The sequence below is a fragment of the Protopterus annectens genome, chromosome 14.part0, assembly GCF_019279795.1.
Source record: "Protopterus annectens isolate FY-2018-M chromosome 14.part0, PAN1.0, whole genome shotgun sequence".
Taxonomy (NCBI): Eukaryota; Metazoa; Chordata; order Ceratodontiformes; family Protopteridae; genus Protopterus; species Protopterus annectens.
Genome location: NC_056748.1, coordinates 825,170,586 through 825,186,937, shown reverse-complemented (window position 1 = coordinate 825,186,937; position 16,352 = coordinate 825,170,586). Strand labels below are relative to the sequence as shown.

Here is a 16,352-nt window from a genome sequence, read left to right as displayed (position 1 = left end):
AAAAAATCAAACAAAAAAAATGTGTAAGCATTTTCACTTGTTTGCCTCAAACAGGCTGTTTCTTATTCCAGAAGTTTATTTCTTATTCCAGACATAAACTTCTATCTAATGCCATTCAGAATTGCAGCACTGATACCCAATCCCATAGTAAAGGATCATACAGAAGACCTATTTTTTATTTTATGTAGCAATGTCAATTCTCTACTCATGCAGGTAGAGTTACTGAATCTTTGTGTAAGTGTAATCCAGCAGTTTTCCTTGTTTATTTGTTTATTTACTGAACAAAGCCCATTAACACAGGAGGACCTGGAAGAAAAGCTCTGGTAGTAAAGTGTTTTTATTAACAGGACTAAAAAATAGAATTCATTAAGCATACATTAATAAAAACATGAGTAAATGTACATGGAGCAAGGGTAAATCTACATAATGAGCAATTAAATTCTCAGAGTGCTCCATAGAGAAGTAACAATCAGTTAAAATATAGCCGTTTCTTTACTGATTATGTTTTTTAGGCTAACCATGTTTATCATACAGCATAAGACAATCTGTCTCTCAAGAAATTGTCATTAAAGAAATTATTATCCAGTGATAATACAGAATGGTTCTGATACTCAGTTTGCTTTTTAAATGTATCCAAACCCTCAACAGCTGCAGTTATCAGTGCAAAGTTTACCCATGTCATTATGTAATGCTTTGCGTCATGTTGCTTATTCAGATAAGTAACAATTAATAAATAAATATGTTTTCTTCATTTTACATGACTGTCTTCTGACCAGATCACAATTAAATTCAAAGTTCAAGGTAGAAGGATTAAAACAGCTTTATATTTTTGAGAATTATTATTTGAGTCTTACTATCAACAGGGAGTAGTGATAGCCATTTCTTAACATTTCTTCATGTAATTTAAAACCTGCTTTACAACTGTACTGCATAATATAATTACTATATTGGATCCACAGCTAACTAAAATACACTAATATTATAAACAAACTACTCTGATCTAAGCCTCATTATTTCCTAGCTGATAACTGCTAAACAATAAGGAAACAGTGGATGCTTTTTAATCTGTTCCCAAATAATTTTGGTATAGTCTTTGGGGTATCTGTTTGGGAGTTAACAGCAATGAGGTTCTAGCAGTAGTTGAAAAGTAAGTAAAAAGTCCCTTTTTGTTACTAGTATTGCAGTTAACGACCTCTAGGTGGTACAGGAGGTCCACAGAACATATCAGGAGCTGACAACCTAGAATGAAAAAAAACAGCATTAAAAAGGATTTTTACACAGAATATTTATTTGCTAATACATATGCAGTAAGTAGAATACTGTCCATTTATCAAACTTATGCTGTATAGCTAACAATTTTTGCATTATATCAATGCCCAAGCATTTGTTTATAAAACATAATTTATTAACAGCTCTTTGTTAAAAGTTATACATGCAATATTCTAGTGTTTATTATAAAAAAGGCTATGGAAATTCAGGAAACCCTATGGGCCACTGCGCCACAGATAAAGAAATGGTACCAAACAATGTCACTGGGTCTAGCTCAGCCAAATAAAAATAAATACTATCACAGCATATACTGGACTGTCTGAATAATGCTTCAGGGAAAACTTCAAGATCTGCCATTATATTGTCTTTTTTATAGTTTACATAGCAGATCTAACTATATTTGAAAATCCATGCTTGGAATCCACCACTGGGAGAGATGATACCTAATCAGGGAATATAATATTAAAAATAAATAAGAATAATTAGAAAAAAGGTGACAAGCATAGGTTCATAGGTTGGTACTGGGCTATCAGCCCTAGGGCCTATATAAGCCTAGCCATAACAATTCCCTGGCTATTTCTTCCCACACTATTTACTTCCCTGGACCCCTGTCTAACAGGGTGACTGATGTGATCCCCGGGGTGAATTTCCTTTCTCCCATCCAATCGTCAAGGTTCCTTTTGAAGAGGGCCAAAGAGGCGCTCTGCTTGACATGTATGGGAAGTCTATTCCAGAGTCTGGGAAGTCTCTGGGTCAGGAACCTATCCCTCTTCAACAAACCAAGTTCTGGATGATCATGGTTCAGTCCATTTTCCCCTTTCTAGGCAAGGACGACTGGATTGGTCGATAGATCTCCAAGATGAACAGGCAGTCCAGGATGTAACTGATTCTTGCTGGGAGCCAGTCATTACCAATTCAGAGTAGTCCCCTTTAGACTCACCACAGCCCACAGGGTGTTTATCAAATGCATAGCAGTAGTAGCAGCATACACCAGACTGCAGGGATTCCAGGTGTTTCTTTACCTGGATGACTGGCTCATTATCTCTCCAACCAAGCATCAACTCATACAGTTCAAAGATCAGGTTCTCCACACCTGTGCTCACCTAGGAATAACCGTAAACTACAACAAATCACAACTTCAACCAACTCAGACATTGGAATTTATTAGAGCACTGCTCAACACAAACACAGCCATTGTTTCCCTTCCATCTTATTGAGTTTTAACTGTAAGGTCACAGGTCAAGAAGGTTGTAGACAATACATCAGTACAGCACATTATACAAAACCTTCCAGTATTAATGGAATTAACTTCCCCTTACAATGAGATGTCAGTCACTATCAACCTTCAGAAAATCTATATACATGGCTGCAGTGCAGTGCAGTGTGATAGCTACTGACTTATTCAACAATTTGCGTGTTTCACAGTCTGTTGAATCAATCAGTCTTTGCAGTTTTATTCTTGGATGACTATACATTGGTAATTTTTGCATTGGAATTGTGGATGTGCAACAAAACAATTAGTATATATAAGTAAGGGGGTGGGGGCTGAACATCCTATATAAATATATGATACCAGCAGCTTACATTATTTTCTTTTCTGTTGTGGGAGTTTTCTCCCATTTTTATTTTCATAGTACTGTTGTAGTTTCTGTTGTTTTACCTTGGTTTCAGTTTTACTTTTCTGATCAGAAATGTATAGATGCACATTGAGTAACAGCTGAATTTCAACTCTCCCAATGTGAAAACAGAAACTAAGAAGAGACAGCCAGTCAACTCACATTTTTTGGTAAATTTCAGTAAATGGTGAGTAAGTGCACTGCCTGGAAACCAGCAAAATTCAGAGAACTGAAAGAAAATCAATCACAAATATTGATGAAAAAACACTGACTGGCAAGAATTCTGCAACTGTTCAGCAAAAAGCAGTGCAAGCTCCAGCTTTGGTGTAAGACATGACTTCCAGTAACCTAGAGGAAAAAAAATAAGTCAAATGGACTCAGAGTTGATTAAAATAAATGAAACACTGAAGGGGTATATCAACTCAAATAACAAAATGCTGACAAAGTTGGAGGAAGCATTAAAAAGATATTCAGATGGGGTGATAAAACTGCAAAAATCAGAGGATAAAATGAAGAAAAGGCTGGCAGAATATGAGACTGCTCAAGAAGAGATGTTTTAAAAAATACTAGAATTAAAGGACAAAGCATGTTGGGAAAACCTGAGATTTTCTGCTATACCAGAGGAGCTGGAAGGAACATGCTGCATGCATGTTATGAAAGCCCAAATAAGCAACTGGGCTGGTATTCTACAGCAGGAATTGTTAACTGAAAGGGTACAGCATGTGTATGCTCAACACCTGGCCATGAGAAAGCAACCTCGACCTTCAATAGTAAAGATGCAATCCTACCAGCAGAAGAAGTTGATTCTGACCAAACTGTGGCAAAAGGGCAAAGTACTAAAAGTGGGAGTCAGTAGAATGTTTGTGGAAAATGATTACTCAGTGTATACCAGACAGAAGAGGAGTAAATTTAGTCCACTAATAAGGGAATGTTGAGAAGCAGGCATGAGATTCAGGCTGCTGTACCCATCTATTTTCAGAATATTTTTTCATAGAGGGACAGAATCATTTTTCTGATGCACAGCATGCCAAGTAGGAAGGAAATACAAAAGTTTGTCCAATAAACAGTGAGTTATGAAAGAGAAGGAGATTCTGATTCTTGTTCTTCTGGCAATAAAGATCACAGAGGGACCGTGCCAGTGAAACCTTTTCCAATGTTTCAACAGCAAATGCTTGAGAGACAGAAAAAAAGCACAAGAGTTGACTATAATAACCAGGAGTATGTTGGAAATGAGGAAGAGACTAGAAATGGTAGGTGGAGATCAACAGGAATAAAACTACTAACTCAGAAAATGACAAATAAATGTGGGATTACAAAGCATTACTTATATTTGTGAAACATGACAGAACAAGAAAACCTGGGGATATTGGACTTTTTTGATGTTGTTAAACTTGGTGTGGACCCTAATGCCTATGCCCTACTTCATGTTATTAATGTTTGAAGAACATTTAGAAGGGAAAGGAAGAGTTAACTGTAAGTAAAACAAAATTTGTTATAAATAGTAGTATTTTATAATGCATGATGTAAGATGCATGCTATAAAGTTCTCTCGGTTGTTTTTGAGTGTAATGAGGATACTAAAGTAAACAGGTGCCCCTGTTTTTTCCATCTTCTATCTTTTTCCTTGTTCAGTTTTAAGAAATGTAGGCACTGCAATGTAAAAAAAAGAAGAAAGTCTGGTCAAAAGAGCAGGATGCAAGAAAATATTGATGTGCTTTTTTCACTCTTGCATTGGGGAATGACTGGATTAATGCCCTTGGCTTCATCTAGTAACACGTTTTAAGCGAAAGCAAATAAAAAAAAAACACTGTCTAGCAAATAAAAGAGTACTTGTAGAAGCAACTCTTTTTTGGGTTCTCATGTCTCAAGGGAGACAATCTGATAAAGAGCAATGAAAACAGAATATGTATTTCTTTCAATGGCTATGAGATAATGTTTTCTGAAAGCATCCTAGTCAGGGAGAGTAATAAAGATAAGACAAAACCAAACAGCACTTACTAGAAGCATAGGCTGTACCATGCGTTAGTATGGATAACCTGACTTTTAGGTTAACTCAAGTTTGTGAATGTGGCTGTCAGTCTGGAACACTATTAGGAGGGTAAACATAAATATTTGAAAATATACATAATTGTGTGTAATAATATTAAATTAATACGTTTTTAGAGGTGTATTGGGGTGGTTTTTGAGGGCTTTCAACAGCACAAAATGATATAGCATAGGCTGAAATGGATATGATAAGAAACAACTGTATAAAACATCAAGCTGCCAAACATTAGTGTATGCATGTAACATAAAAGCTGGAACTAGACACAAAAAAGTTGTTACACATAAAAGGTGGGAATAATAACTTTTCTTAACATAATGACACTTTGTGTATTATCTTTAAATCTAAATGTTCTCATAGGCATATACAAAAAAATAAATAGTAGTGAATTATATTAAAAACGAGGACTGAAAATAGCTATGCTACAGGAGACACATTTGGAAAGAAATGAACATGCAAATTTAATAAATAAAGGTTTTCAGGATGGTTATTCAGAAGAATGCCTGGGAAAAAGGAAAAGAGGAGTACTTACATTAATTGCAAGAGGATCTCCAATAGGGATATAAGAGGATAAAAAGATAATGGTATATTTGTAATACCAAGGGGCTACTGGCAAGGGATGAGGATTACACTGGCATATATTTATATTCCACCTAAAACTGCTATAATGGAGCTTAAGAAAATTCTGGGAGAAATAATCAGCTTTCAGCAGGGAATATTACTTATAGATGGGGACTGGAATTTGATCTTCAGCAGTGAAGATGTATCTGGGGGGTGGCAGAAGGGAAAATATAGTGAAGGAGGGCAGATTTTTGAAGAAATTTATGAAAATGTTTAGCATGGAAGATTTGAATTCAGTAGTAGGAGTTTGGAGTGAATTTACATATTATTCCCCAATTTATAAAAACTGGTCTAGACTACACATAACATATATTTCACAGGAACATGGGCATTTAATTGAAAGTACTGATGCATATCCAATAACTATTTCAGATCATGCACCAATAATAAGTAAAATAAAAATGCAGGGTAATGAAACAAAAATGAAAACACTGGCACTTTCCCACCTATCTATTAAAATGAGAGGAATTTAAGGAATGGGTAGTGGAAATTATTTGGGAGTCAGAGAAGACAGAAATTTCTTCTGAAAATATAACTAAGGAATGGGATAAAATTAAAGCGGAGGTTAAAAATAGGGTGGAAATAAAAGAGAGAGATATGGTTAAGTACAAGAATTATTTAGAGGGAGTGACAAAGATTAAAGTATTGCAGAATGGGGAAATTTCACAGAACAAGAAGACAAGCAATTGCAGAATGCTGAACAGAAAATAAGGGATTACCTCAATCATATGCATGAGTTTTGAAAGACTGTTGTTTTTTGATAACAACTTCAAAGCACAAAAACTTTTAGCGAAACGACTCACACAACAAAAAGTAGAAAGAGTTGTCACCAAGCTTAGGGGAGCCATAACAAGGAAGATAACAAGAGATCCTGTAGAGGTACTAGAAATATTTCAGAAATGTTATGAAAGTCTGTATAAAGCAGGGAAATCAAGAAAATGTACAAATGGAAATGTTTATGGAAGAATTAAATATGCCAAGGTTAAAGATAGATGAGGCTCAATTACTAATAGTTAGGAAAGGAGGAGATAAGATAAAAATGGTGCTGTATAACCAATCCACAGGAATGTCCCCAGGAATAGATGGTATTCCTGTAGAAGTCTGGTTGGAGGGGGTAAAAACTGATAAAGATCTGGAAGGTTTTAACAGTATTCTAAGAGAATCAGAAGCACCAACATCCTGGAAGAAAGGCGTGGTGGCTGTCATACTAAAAAGAGGGTAAAGACCTATCAGATTCAACCTCATACTGGCCCATTTCAATCCTAAACCATGATTATAAAGCGTTTATGTTTATAATGGCTAAAGGGAAATGTGATGCCAAAATTGATTGATATGGATCGATGTGGTTTTGTGGAGGGAAGGAAAAATCTGACAACATTAACAGAACAATGATGATCCAGAATGTAAGAAAATACCACTGTTGTTGGTAGGTTTTGATGCAGAGAAAGCACTTGATGAAGTAAGCTGGGAGTTCATAAGCAGGGCAATGGAAGCCTTTGCATTCCCTGATAACATTATAAAGTTGATTAGGAAGCTATATGAAGGATCAGAGGAGAAAATTAAAGTGGGTGGATTCCTCTATGATAATTTCTGTTTGAGCAGAGGAACCAGACAGGGGTGTCCTCTTTCCCCTTTGTTATTTGCCTTATATTTAGAACCACTGGCAAAGAGAATAAGGGATTCAGAAAATCAAGGATATAGTTGGTATGGTAGTCATGAAAAGCTGTCTCTATTTGCAGATGATATTTTTTACCTGATAAAACCAGAAAAGGACATTTCAGTGATGTGGAACATTTTGAGACAGTTTTGAATCTTTTTAAGGATACAAAATTAATGAAACTAAAACAAAGGCAATAGCTGTGAATTATGTACCCACACAAGGATTGGTTCAGCAATATCCATATTTATGGAGACATGATAAAATGAAGTACTTAGGAGTATTGATTAAAAAGGATTTTGGTGTGAAGAGACTAAACAAAAGATAAAATAAAAACTGAGAAACTGGAAGCTCTGTTTTATGAATATGGATATCAAGATGCAAGCAGTTAAAATGTTTTTAGTCCCTTTAGTTTTATACGCAGGTCAGGCGTATTTCTATCAACCAGAAGAGAAGTTGTGGATAGCAATTAATAAAGAGCTGAAGGATTTTATCTGGGAGGGGAAGATGGCAAGAGTCAAGTGGGACGAGTTGATTCTTCCAAAAAAACAAGGCAGTCTGGGATTACCTGATATGAATGGATATTTCAGAGCTACACAGTTAAGGCACATATACATAGCACAAGTAAAAACCTATAATTCAAAGTGGAAAGGAATGATGACAAAACAGGGGGAAAGCTCAAGAAACAAGACTGGGATTTTGGATGCAGATCCTTAAGGAGATTAACAATAACCATACAGAATATTATATTCATAAAGTAGCAGAAAATATTCTAAGAACTAATCCAACACGGGAATGGAGAAAGGAGATTTTGCCTATAGGGATGACTGCAATTAGGGATACAGACAATAGGCAAGAAGGGCTGGAATTTATTGAAGAAAACTGGCAAAAGAACCAAGGTATTGGGAGCAAATAATTAGAGAGGGAAAGGTAATAGAATGGGAAAAGGCCAATAATTTATTTGGTCTGCAGGCTAAAGATTGCCTTGCCTATCAATGATTGATATGAAAGGACAGGCACAAAGAAAGAAATATGGGGATCCTAACCAAAAAAAAAAAGCACTGGTAGAGTTTTTAGTAGAATCTAGAGCAGAAGCTGCTGCTAAAAAAGGAATTATTAGTATAGCATATTAAATATTACATTGTAACTATAATAATCAATCAGAGGAAGTTAGAAAGGATTGGGAAGAGAGATTGGATAAGCAATTCACAAAGAAACAACGGAAGATATATATATATATATATATATATATATATATATATATATATATATATGTCTCCTAAATATGCAACAAAGTCTAGAAGATTTTGGATCCTTGCTTTGAAGTGTTTACATAGGCATTTTATACCCCAAGTAGACTCCGAAGAGTTTTTCTTCAGGTATTTAGCAAGTGTTGGAGGTGTGATGAGGAAGAAAGAGGTAATCGAGAACATATTTTTGTAATGAGTTGGCAAACTTTAAAAATTCCCTGCAGACTACTCTATTAGAAATACTGGATGAGCAAATTGGTATAACTAAGGGAATTATTTTTTCAGCTATGACACAGAATTGGAATTGCCTGGGCATAGTAAGGCCTTGTTGAGTCTAATTGTGGTAGCTGCCAAAAAAGCAATTACTAAGAAATGGAAATCAAAGTCTAAACCAACTGTACTAGAAGTAGTTAATATAGTAACAGAGATAAAACAATTGGAAATGGGATCTTTAGAAAAGGGTATAAGCAGCAAATTACATAGAAAAAAATGGAAACTGTGGGAACAATACATGCAGACAAGGAATGAGGTTTAAAAGAAGGTAGGATTTGAATGAACTATGTAATGTTTGACAGTTACTGAATAGATTATAAGTGGTGTGTAATGTTTGCAGGTAAAATTATGTCAATATGGTTTGTTTTCATTTATGTAAATATAGGATTGCCTATGTCATAAGTGTTAATTTAATAAAGATATTTCTTCTTTAATAAAAAAATTAAAATTAAAACAAGAAAAAATGTATAGCTTTGTGCTTAACATTTATAAGTGGATGCTGTTACAGTGAAGCCCACAAATTGTCAAATAATTGAGCAGCATATATATATATATCTATATATATATATATATATATATATATATATATATATATATATATATATATATATTATATATATATATATATATATATATAATATATATATATATATATATGTATACACACACACACACACACACACACACACACACACACACACACACACACATTTTGAAGGGTGAGTTCACTCTGTAGTTAATCATTTGTGCTTGATTACATGAGGTATGACTATTGTGTTAGTTCACATTTGAAGACATATGTATGTGAACTGCTGAGAGTAGACCCCTTCCTGCTGTTTGGAAACTTAGCTGTAATCTTGTTGTTTTGATTTTTGTGTGTTAACTTTCATTTCATCGACTTTGTTGTTTTAAAGTTGATATGCTTTTATGACAGGCATTGTCAGTGAGTCTGACGTACCTTACCATTTTGTAACAAGACCCTTATTTTAACAACTGGTGCACTGCATACGATAGTAGACTTAATTTTCAGTGGCTATCAACATATGATAGATATCCGCACATTTTACAATCTACCTGTTAAGAACATGTTTAAAGGCACAAAATGTCCTTTTCGTTTCAAACAAAAAGTGTTTGCATGCATATTTATGCTTGTAAACATCTTTTTTATGAAAAGAGAAGTGTATTTCGAAGGCTTTAATAAAATATTACATTTTAAATATTGCTTCCAAATGTGGAAGACTAAATGTAGTAAGCCATGTTTACGGCATTATGTCATTTTGGGTTCCAGCTCCAATAATGCTAGATTAGCATAGGTAAATAATTGTAAATGTTTGATGTAATCATTAAACTGTTAAATTAACAGTTTGGCAGATCCCTAGTGATATCTGCATTGCTTACTGTACTTATTTCCTTGTTTCACTTGAAAGAAAGTTACTATTTGTCGTTTTTGCATTTAAGTTACCTGTAACACATTGCATTTAAGTTACCTGGCACTTGCTCACTAAAGCAATTATATAAGTCAGCACTAAAATATTAAAAGCACTACACCCTCACAAACTCCCCTTGAGTACCTTGTTCCCCATTGGCCCTTTTTTTTCAATTATAAAGGAATTCCCAATACTATACTAGCATGTCCAAAGGTCAGCTGTCAATCTCCTCTCCAGTCCAGCTGGTGAATCTGGGAATCTTGAGGCAATGTTCCAACTGCCTCATGTACACAGACAACCCTCTCCTCCTCCCAACAAATTCCAACACATGTGAGAGATGCAACCATATAGCCATACTGGAGGCTAAGCTCTCTCAACTCAGTACTGGCGAAACCAGTCAGGAGGAGAAGGAAACCACACTCACTACAATTCCAGTCTCACATAGACCTACCACGACAGCAAACCAAACACATAAACACACAAAAACATACTCGGAGGCTCTAAATAAAAATCTGCCTAAGCAGCAGAGACCTCCAAAGCAGACACCCAAGCAACCGCTACCCCAAAACAAAACACATGCAACACATAGCTCACAAAGCCAGTGTGCCAACAGTCACAGCCCTTAAGGCTAAACAACACACCTGATACACTTGTAATAGGTGACTCTATCGTCAGGCACACTGACGTCCCGCTCACCAGGCTGAACAAGGAGAAGGTCACGGTGAGCTGCCTGTCGGGCGCTAGGATCCGCCACATAACACAAGCACTCAGGTCACTCCAAGGCAAGTACAAATATGACTCAGTCATTGTCCATGCTGGTGTGAATGACCTGAGACGTACCTCCCTGGACTACATGAAAAGAGACATAGAGGAGCTCTCTGAGCATGTAGCCCAGGCCGGTATGACCCTGACCTTGAGTAGCATTTTACCCTCACCAAGAATGATGCCACAATATGAAGACAAGATGATGAATTTCAACAATTGGCTTAAGTATTGGTGTCATTCAAAGGGGATCCAATGCCTGTCAGCCTGGGATGACATGCTCGACAAGCCACGATGCTTCGCTAGGGACGGCTTGCACCTGTCACTCCTGGGCTTTCGGATATTGGCAAAGGCTCTTGCTACCCCCATAGTGCCTTTTTTAGGCAAGGCTCAAAAGACAAACCCACCTCCATAGGTATCACAAGGGATAAGAACTAAGAGTAATGCTACTCAACGCCAGAAGTCTAAACCTCAAGATGCATGCACTCAAAACTCTCCTTAGCATGGAGAACATCGATATCTGTGTAGCAACAGAAACCTGGTTCAAGGCTCCCAAGAGCACCCCAGCACTACCAGGTTATACCTCATACCATGCTTTTTGGCCACAAAACTTGGATCGAATCACAAAAGGAGGGGGAGTATCAATATTCGTCAAAGATACCCACACCTCCAGGTTGGTGGCACAACACGAAGCATCAGAGACTATCCATGTGCAACTAACAGTGGGTAAAACTGCCTTCCAGTTTATAGTCTGCTATAGACCACCCTCCCAAACCCAGGAACCCCACTCGGCCTTCCTGAGAACACTGGAAAATATGAAGGTCTCTCCAAACACCATTATATTGGGCGATTTCAACTACCCAAACATAGACTGGGAGCATTACTCTAGCTCCAACACCCTAGCCCAAAGGTTCCTAGAATTTATAAACTCAAATGCTATGGAACAACTTGTTACCACTCCCACAAGAAGGGAAAACATACTGGACCTGATCATCACCAACATGGGGACTCTATGCTCCAGACCAGAAGTGTATCCCTCACTGGTAAGATCAGACCATAAACTAATCTCACTGGATATTCACATCCCGACACCACCCCCTGCCCTGAAAACCACAGTGAAAAACTTCTCTAAAGCAAATTTCACACTCCTCAAAACCGAGGTGGAATCCTTCAAACCCCCCGGGCCTGTGGAAAATACGGCCCAGACCGCAGAATCCTTTATAAACGCATTCTATGAACTCCTTCAGGAATGCATGGCTCATGCAATCCCAAATAAAACCAAGACCCAATCCTCCAAAGGCAGATGTCCTGTCTGGTGGATCCCAGCCATAAACAAACTATGCAATAGAAGGAGGAAGCTACTACATGATAGAGCAAAATCCCAAAAAGAGAAGGCATCTCTGATCAGTATTAGCAAAAAACTACGGGCACTCATAAAATCGTCTAAGGCCAGCTTCAAGAGAAAAACTGCACAGGACACTAAGGATAATCACAAGGCTTTCTTTAGTTATGTTAGGAACCTGGGTGGGAATTCCCAGATATGCTCAGAATTAGTCCAAAATGACAAAAAATACACCGAACCCACAGACATTGCCAACATCCTAGCTGACAGGTTCAGTGCAAACTCCCCCACCAAAAGGGCAAATATCTATCCCAGCAGAGTGCTGCCCCCCTGACATCTCAGATGCTCAGGTAAGAGCTGCCCTCTCCAAAGCAAAAAACACAGCATCAATGGGACCAGACAGTGTCCCGGGCTGCGTTCTACATGAACTCCAAGAAGAGCTAAACCCAAACATAAAACTACTGTTCAATCTCAGCTTTACTACAGGATATGTACCCAAAGAGTGGCATACAGCAACAGTGGTCCCTCTCCACAAAGGTGGTGCCTCAACGGATCCTGGAAACTATCACCCCATAAGCCTGACTAGCTTGGTCTGCAAAGCTATAGAAAGGATCATCATGGACCTCATAAATAAAGATATTGGGGACCTACAGACACTGGATCCTACCCAGTTTGGCTTTGTTAAGGGCAGATCCTGCCTCTTAAACCTGGTTGATTTCTTTGAAACAATCACCAAGGCCATTGACGAGGGGAAGGTGGTCCACACAGCCTACCTGGACCTCGCAAAAGTCTTCGATACAATACCCCACTTGGGCATTATAGATAAGCTCACCAGCTTAAATATAAAGCCCTATATCACTAGATGGGTTGCAAACTGGCTCAAGGACAGAGCCCACATGGTTAGAATTGCTGGAGCCATGTCAGACTCCAAACCAGTTATAAGTGGCGTCCCACAAGGCTCAGTCCTGGGACCTCTCTTGTTCGGTATATATTTCTCGGAGGTACAGGCCAACACGGAAGGACTGTGGCTGACCAAGTTCGCAGATGACTGAAAACTGGGCGCCATAATCGACTCTCCAGCCGACACAAGCATCCTCCAAAAGGGCCTCATAGAAACAGACAACTGGTGCCAGAGCCATGGCCTCAAGCTAAATGCCAAAACGTGTATAGTCATCCCCTTTGGCAAAAACAAAGTGTCCACAAATTACCACATAGGTGGTAATCCATTAAGTACAGAAGAAGTAATTAGGGACCTGGGGACCCAAGTTGATAGCAATCTCTCATTTGACAACCACGTGGCCAAAGTGGTTAGAAAAGCATTTTATATAGCCCATCTAATCATGAAGGGATTCACATCTAGATCAGGGGAGGTCATCGTGCCTCTTTACTCATCCTTCATCAGGCCCATAATTGAGTACAATGCCCTTTTGGGATGTACCTTACCAGACACCTGCAGCAACTGGAAAGACCCCAAAAGTACCTCACCAAGAGGATCAAAGGGTCAAACAGATGCCATATGCTGCCCGGTTAAAGAAACTCCAGCTCTACTCAGTGGCATACCGCCTGCTCAGAGGCGATCTGTGCCTGACGTATAAAGCCATGTCCAACCCGGAATTAATGGACATGCTGCACCTCAGAAAATCCAAATCCCATTGAGCTATGCGCTCGAGAGACTTGAACCTCAGCACTGAAATAAATAGGACATGCTGGAGGGACAGATTCATAACCCAGAGGCTCCCTTCACTCTGGAATAAAATCACAGTCCAGGTTAGGCAGAGTCCCTCATTGTCTCTCTTCAAGAGGAATCTTGATGAGTGGATGGGAGATTGTAGGTTTACCCCGGGTATCACTTCTGTGTCACTGTTAAACAGAGGCACAGTATACTAACCTTGAAAAAGGGCATAGCAAAATGAATTTAAAATGGGTGGCGAAAGCCAAAGACACGCTGGCTAGGCTTATAAATGCTCTAGGGCAGATATCCTAGTATGAACCTATGAACCTATGAACCTATTAGTTTTTTGCCAAACTGTAAATTTAACAGAAACTTGTGGCAATTGCTTCTTATGACCTAGCTAAGAATAAACATTTCTTTTCTAAAAGTTCTGTTTTAGTTATAGAAAATAAAGTGGAAGTTTTTTCCTCCCCCGAAGGGAACTTATCTGCACAGCTATGGAGAAACAATAGCCAACCATCAATCCTGAAAAGTCTGCAAAAGGAGCGCTCGCTTATGGCAGGAAAACTCTTTAGGGCTTGAAGCCCAGATCATTGATTTTTCCAGTTCTGCTTGAGCTAGTGAACATAACCTAGTCTTTGCCATATAGAAACATACCAAAGTTCATAGAAACATTGAATATAAAATAGTAATACAACCAAATAAGGAAACATTTGTGTTTATCCTTATGCTTAGTAAATGAGAAACACTAAACCTTCCACGCCATATTAAACTCCCTGACACCTCTAAGTGGGAAACAAATCAAATTAAAGCCTGCATCATGACTTACAGCAAAAATAAAAAGAATGCTGATGCATAACAGAGATAAAGCATAGAAAAAAAAGAACATTCTTCAAAAATATTACCATGTGAGAAATCTAAGAATATCAACTTAAAGGCTAAGGAACAAAATACTATACCATTATACTAGTTTACAGGAAAACCACAGTAAAACTCCAAAACATTTTTGATCAACAATTAAACTGACAGCCTACTAAACAAAATCAAAACCCTGCCCTTTCCTAGATGAAACAAATCATAAGATAGCAACAGCAAATTTCATTTGTACTACACAAATGTTGAAAAATCCCTTACTAAATCAAAAACACCCAGCACATTAGTAAGTGACATGGACAGCAATAATTACTACTGTTATCTCATGCTAACTGCCTTAGCAAATGTTAAGTAATGTGGAGCTTTTCTCTTTGGGCTTTTTAAAAGGGTTCTGCCCATTCAGATACTCTCATTAATCAAATGCAAATGAATGAATGAATTAATGCAAAAATAAACAGGAAGAGTCAGACATATGGTGAGATACTTACTGAAAGGACAACTCCTGATGCAAACTGTAAGCAGAAAAGTAAATGATATTAAAATGTTTTAGGCATACCATGAATACATAAGAAATGTACCAAAAAGTGCAGGAAGCTGAATTGGCTACCAGAAACAAAGCTTGGTTTAGGGATTTAACAAATGCAAAAGACATTCGGGAGAAACAGCAGGCCAATTAATTTCTTTCTGTTGACAGTTCTGTTTTTATGTGAGAGAATATATTGCATGCAATGTGCTTCATCCAAAAATTATAAAAATTTAGAGAGGCTGGCAACTCGACTCCGTAAAAACTCCACTGCCAATCATTAGCGGACAGGTGATCCGCTGTGGCGACCCCTAACCGGGAAAAAGCTGAAAGAAGAAGAGAGGTAGCAGAGGGGACTTTAGAGCAGAAAAGAAGATGTGAGCTATTATGTCAGATGATTTAAAGTCATCAGCAAACAGCCACAGATTAGTTTACATGAAACAAGACAGTAGGTACAAAGGAATGGTTCTGAGAAAAGAAAAATGTATACATCAACAAACTGAATATATATGATAGCTGTATTTTCTGAATGAGAGGAAAATAGCACAACTAACTTCAGAAAGTTGGCAAAATTAGGCTAAATAAGTATTTAATACCAGCATAAACTGTCTGCTGTTGGAGCGATACAGTTAGTTGTTGGACATAGTGCTGTGCATACAATGACTGGTTGCTGTTTAATTTTTTTGTCTGTCTGTCTTGAAATCTAGCAACCTATCTTCCTACCTACCTACCTATTTCAAACTCAGTCTCTCTAGCTATCTAGCCAATCTAATAGATTTTATAATTCATGTTATACAAGTCTGATTAAGTGAACAGTGTTGTTCAGGGACATTTGTATTCATGTGTGTTTTGTGTGAACAGTGTGTGAAGTTTCTTTTTTTTTCTGCTTTTAGTAGACTGGGGTGAAGTTTCTTTAACTGATACAATGAGTAGAGTTATAGCAAATGCTTGATGACATGAGCAGGATGGTGATGAACAAAATAAATTTGAATTTTTGATCAGGAAGCAAGTTTCAAATATAGGT

At 37.6% G+C, this 16,352-nt stretch overlaps 1 protein-coding gene across 1 annotated transcript in view; it reads right to left on the bottom strand.

Moving 5' to 3' along the window:
• Nucleotides 1-319: 319 nt before the first annotated feature.
• Nucleotides 320-16,352, bottom strand: part of PIK3AP1 (phosphoinositide-3-kinase adaptor protein 1) — a 1,872,143-nt gene continuing 1,856,110 nt past the window's right edge. Inside the window, exon 17 of the mRNA XM_044056574.1 lies at nucleotides 320-1,239. Coding sequence (XP_043912509.1) covers nucleotides 1,185-1,239 — 55 coding nt within the window. The 3' untranslated portion in view covers nucleotides 320-1,184. The remainder of the gene's footprint in view (nucleotides 1,240-16,352) is intronic.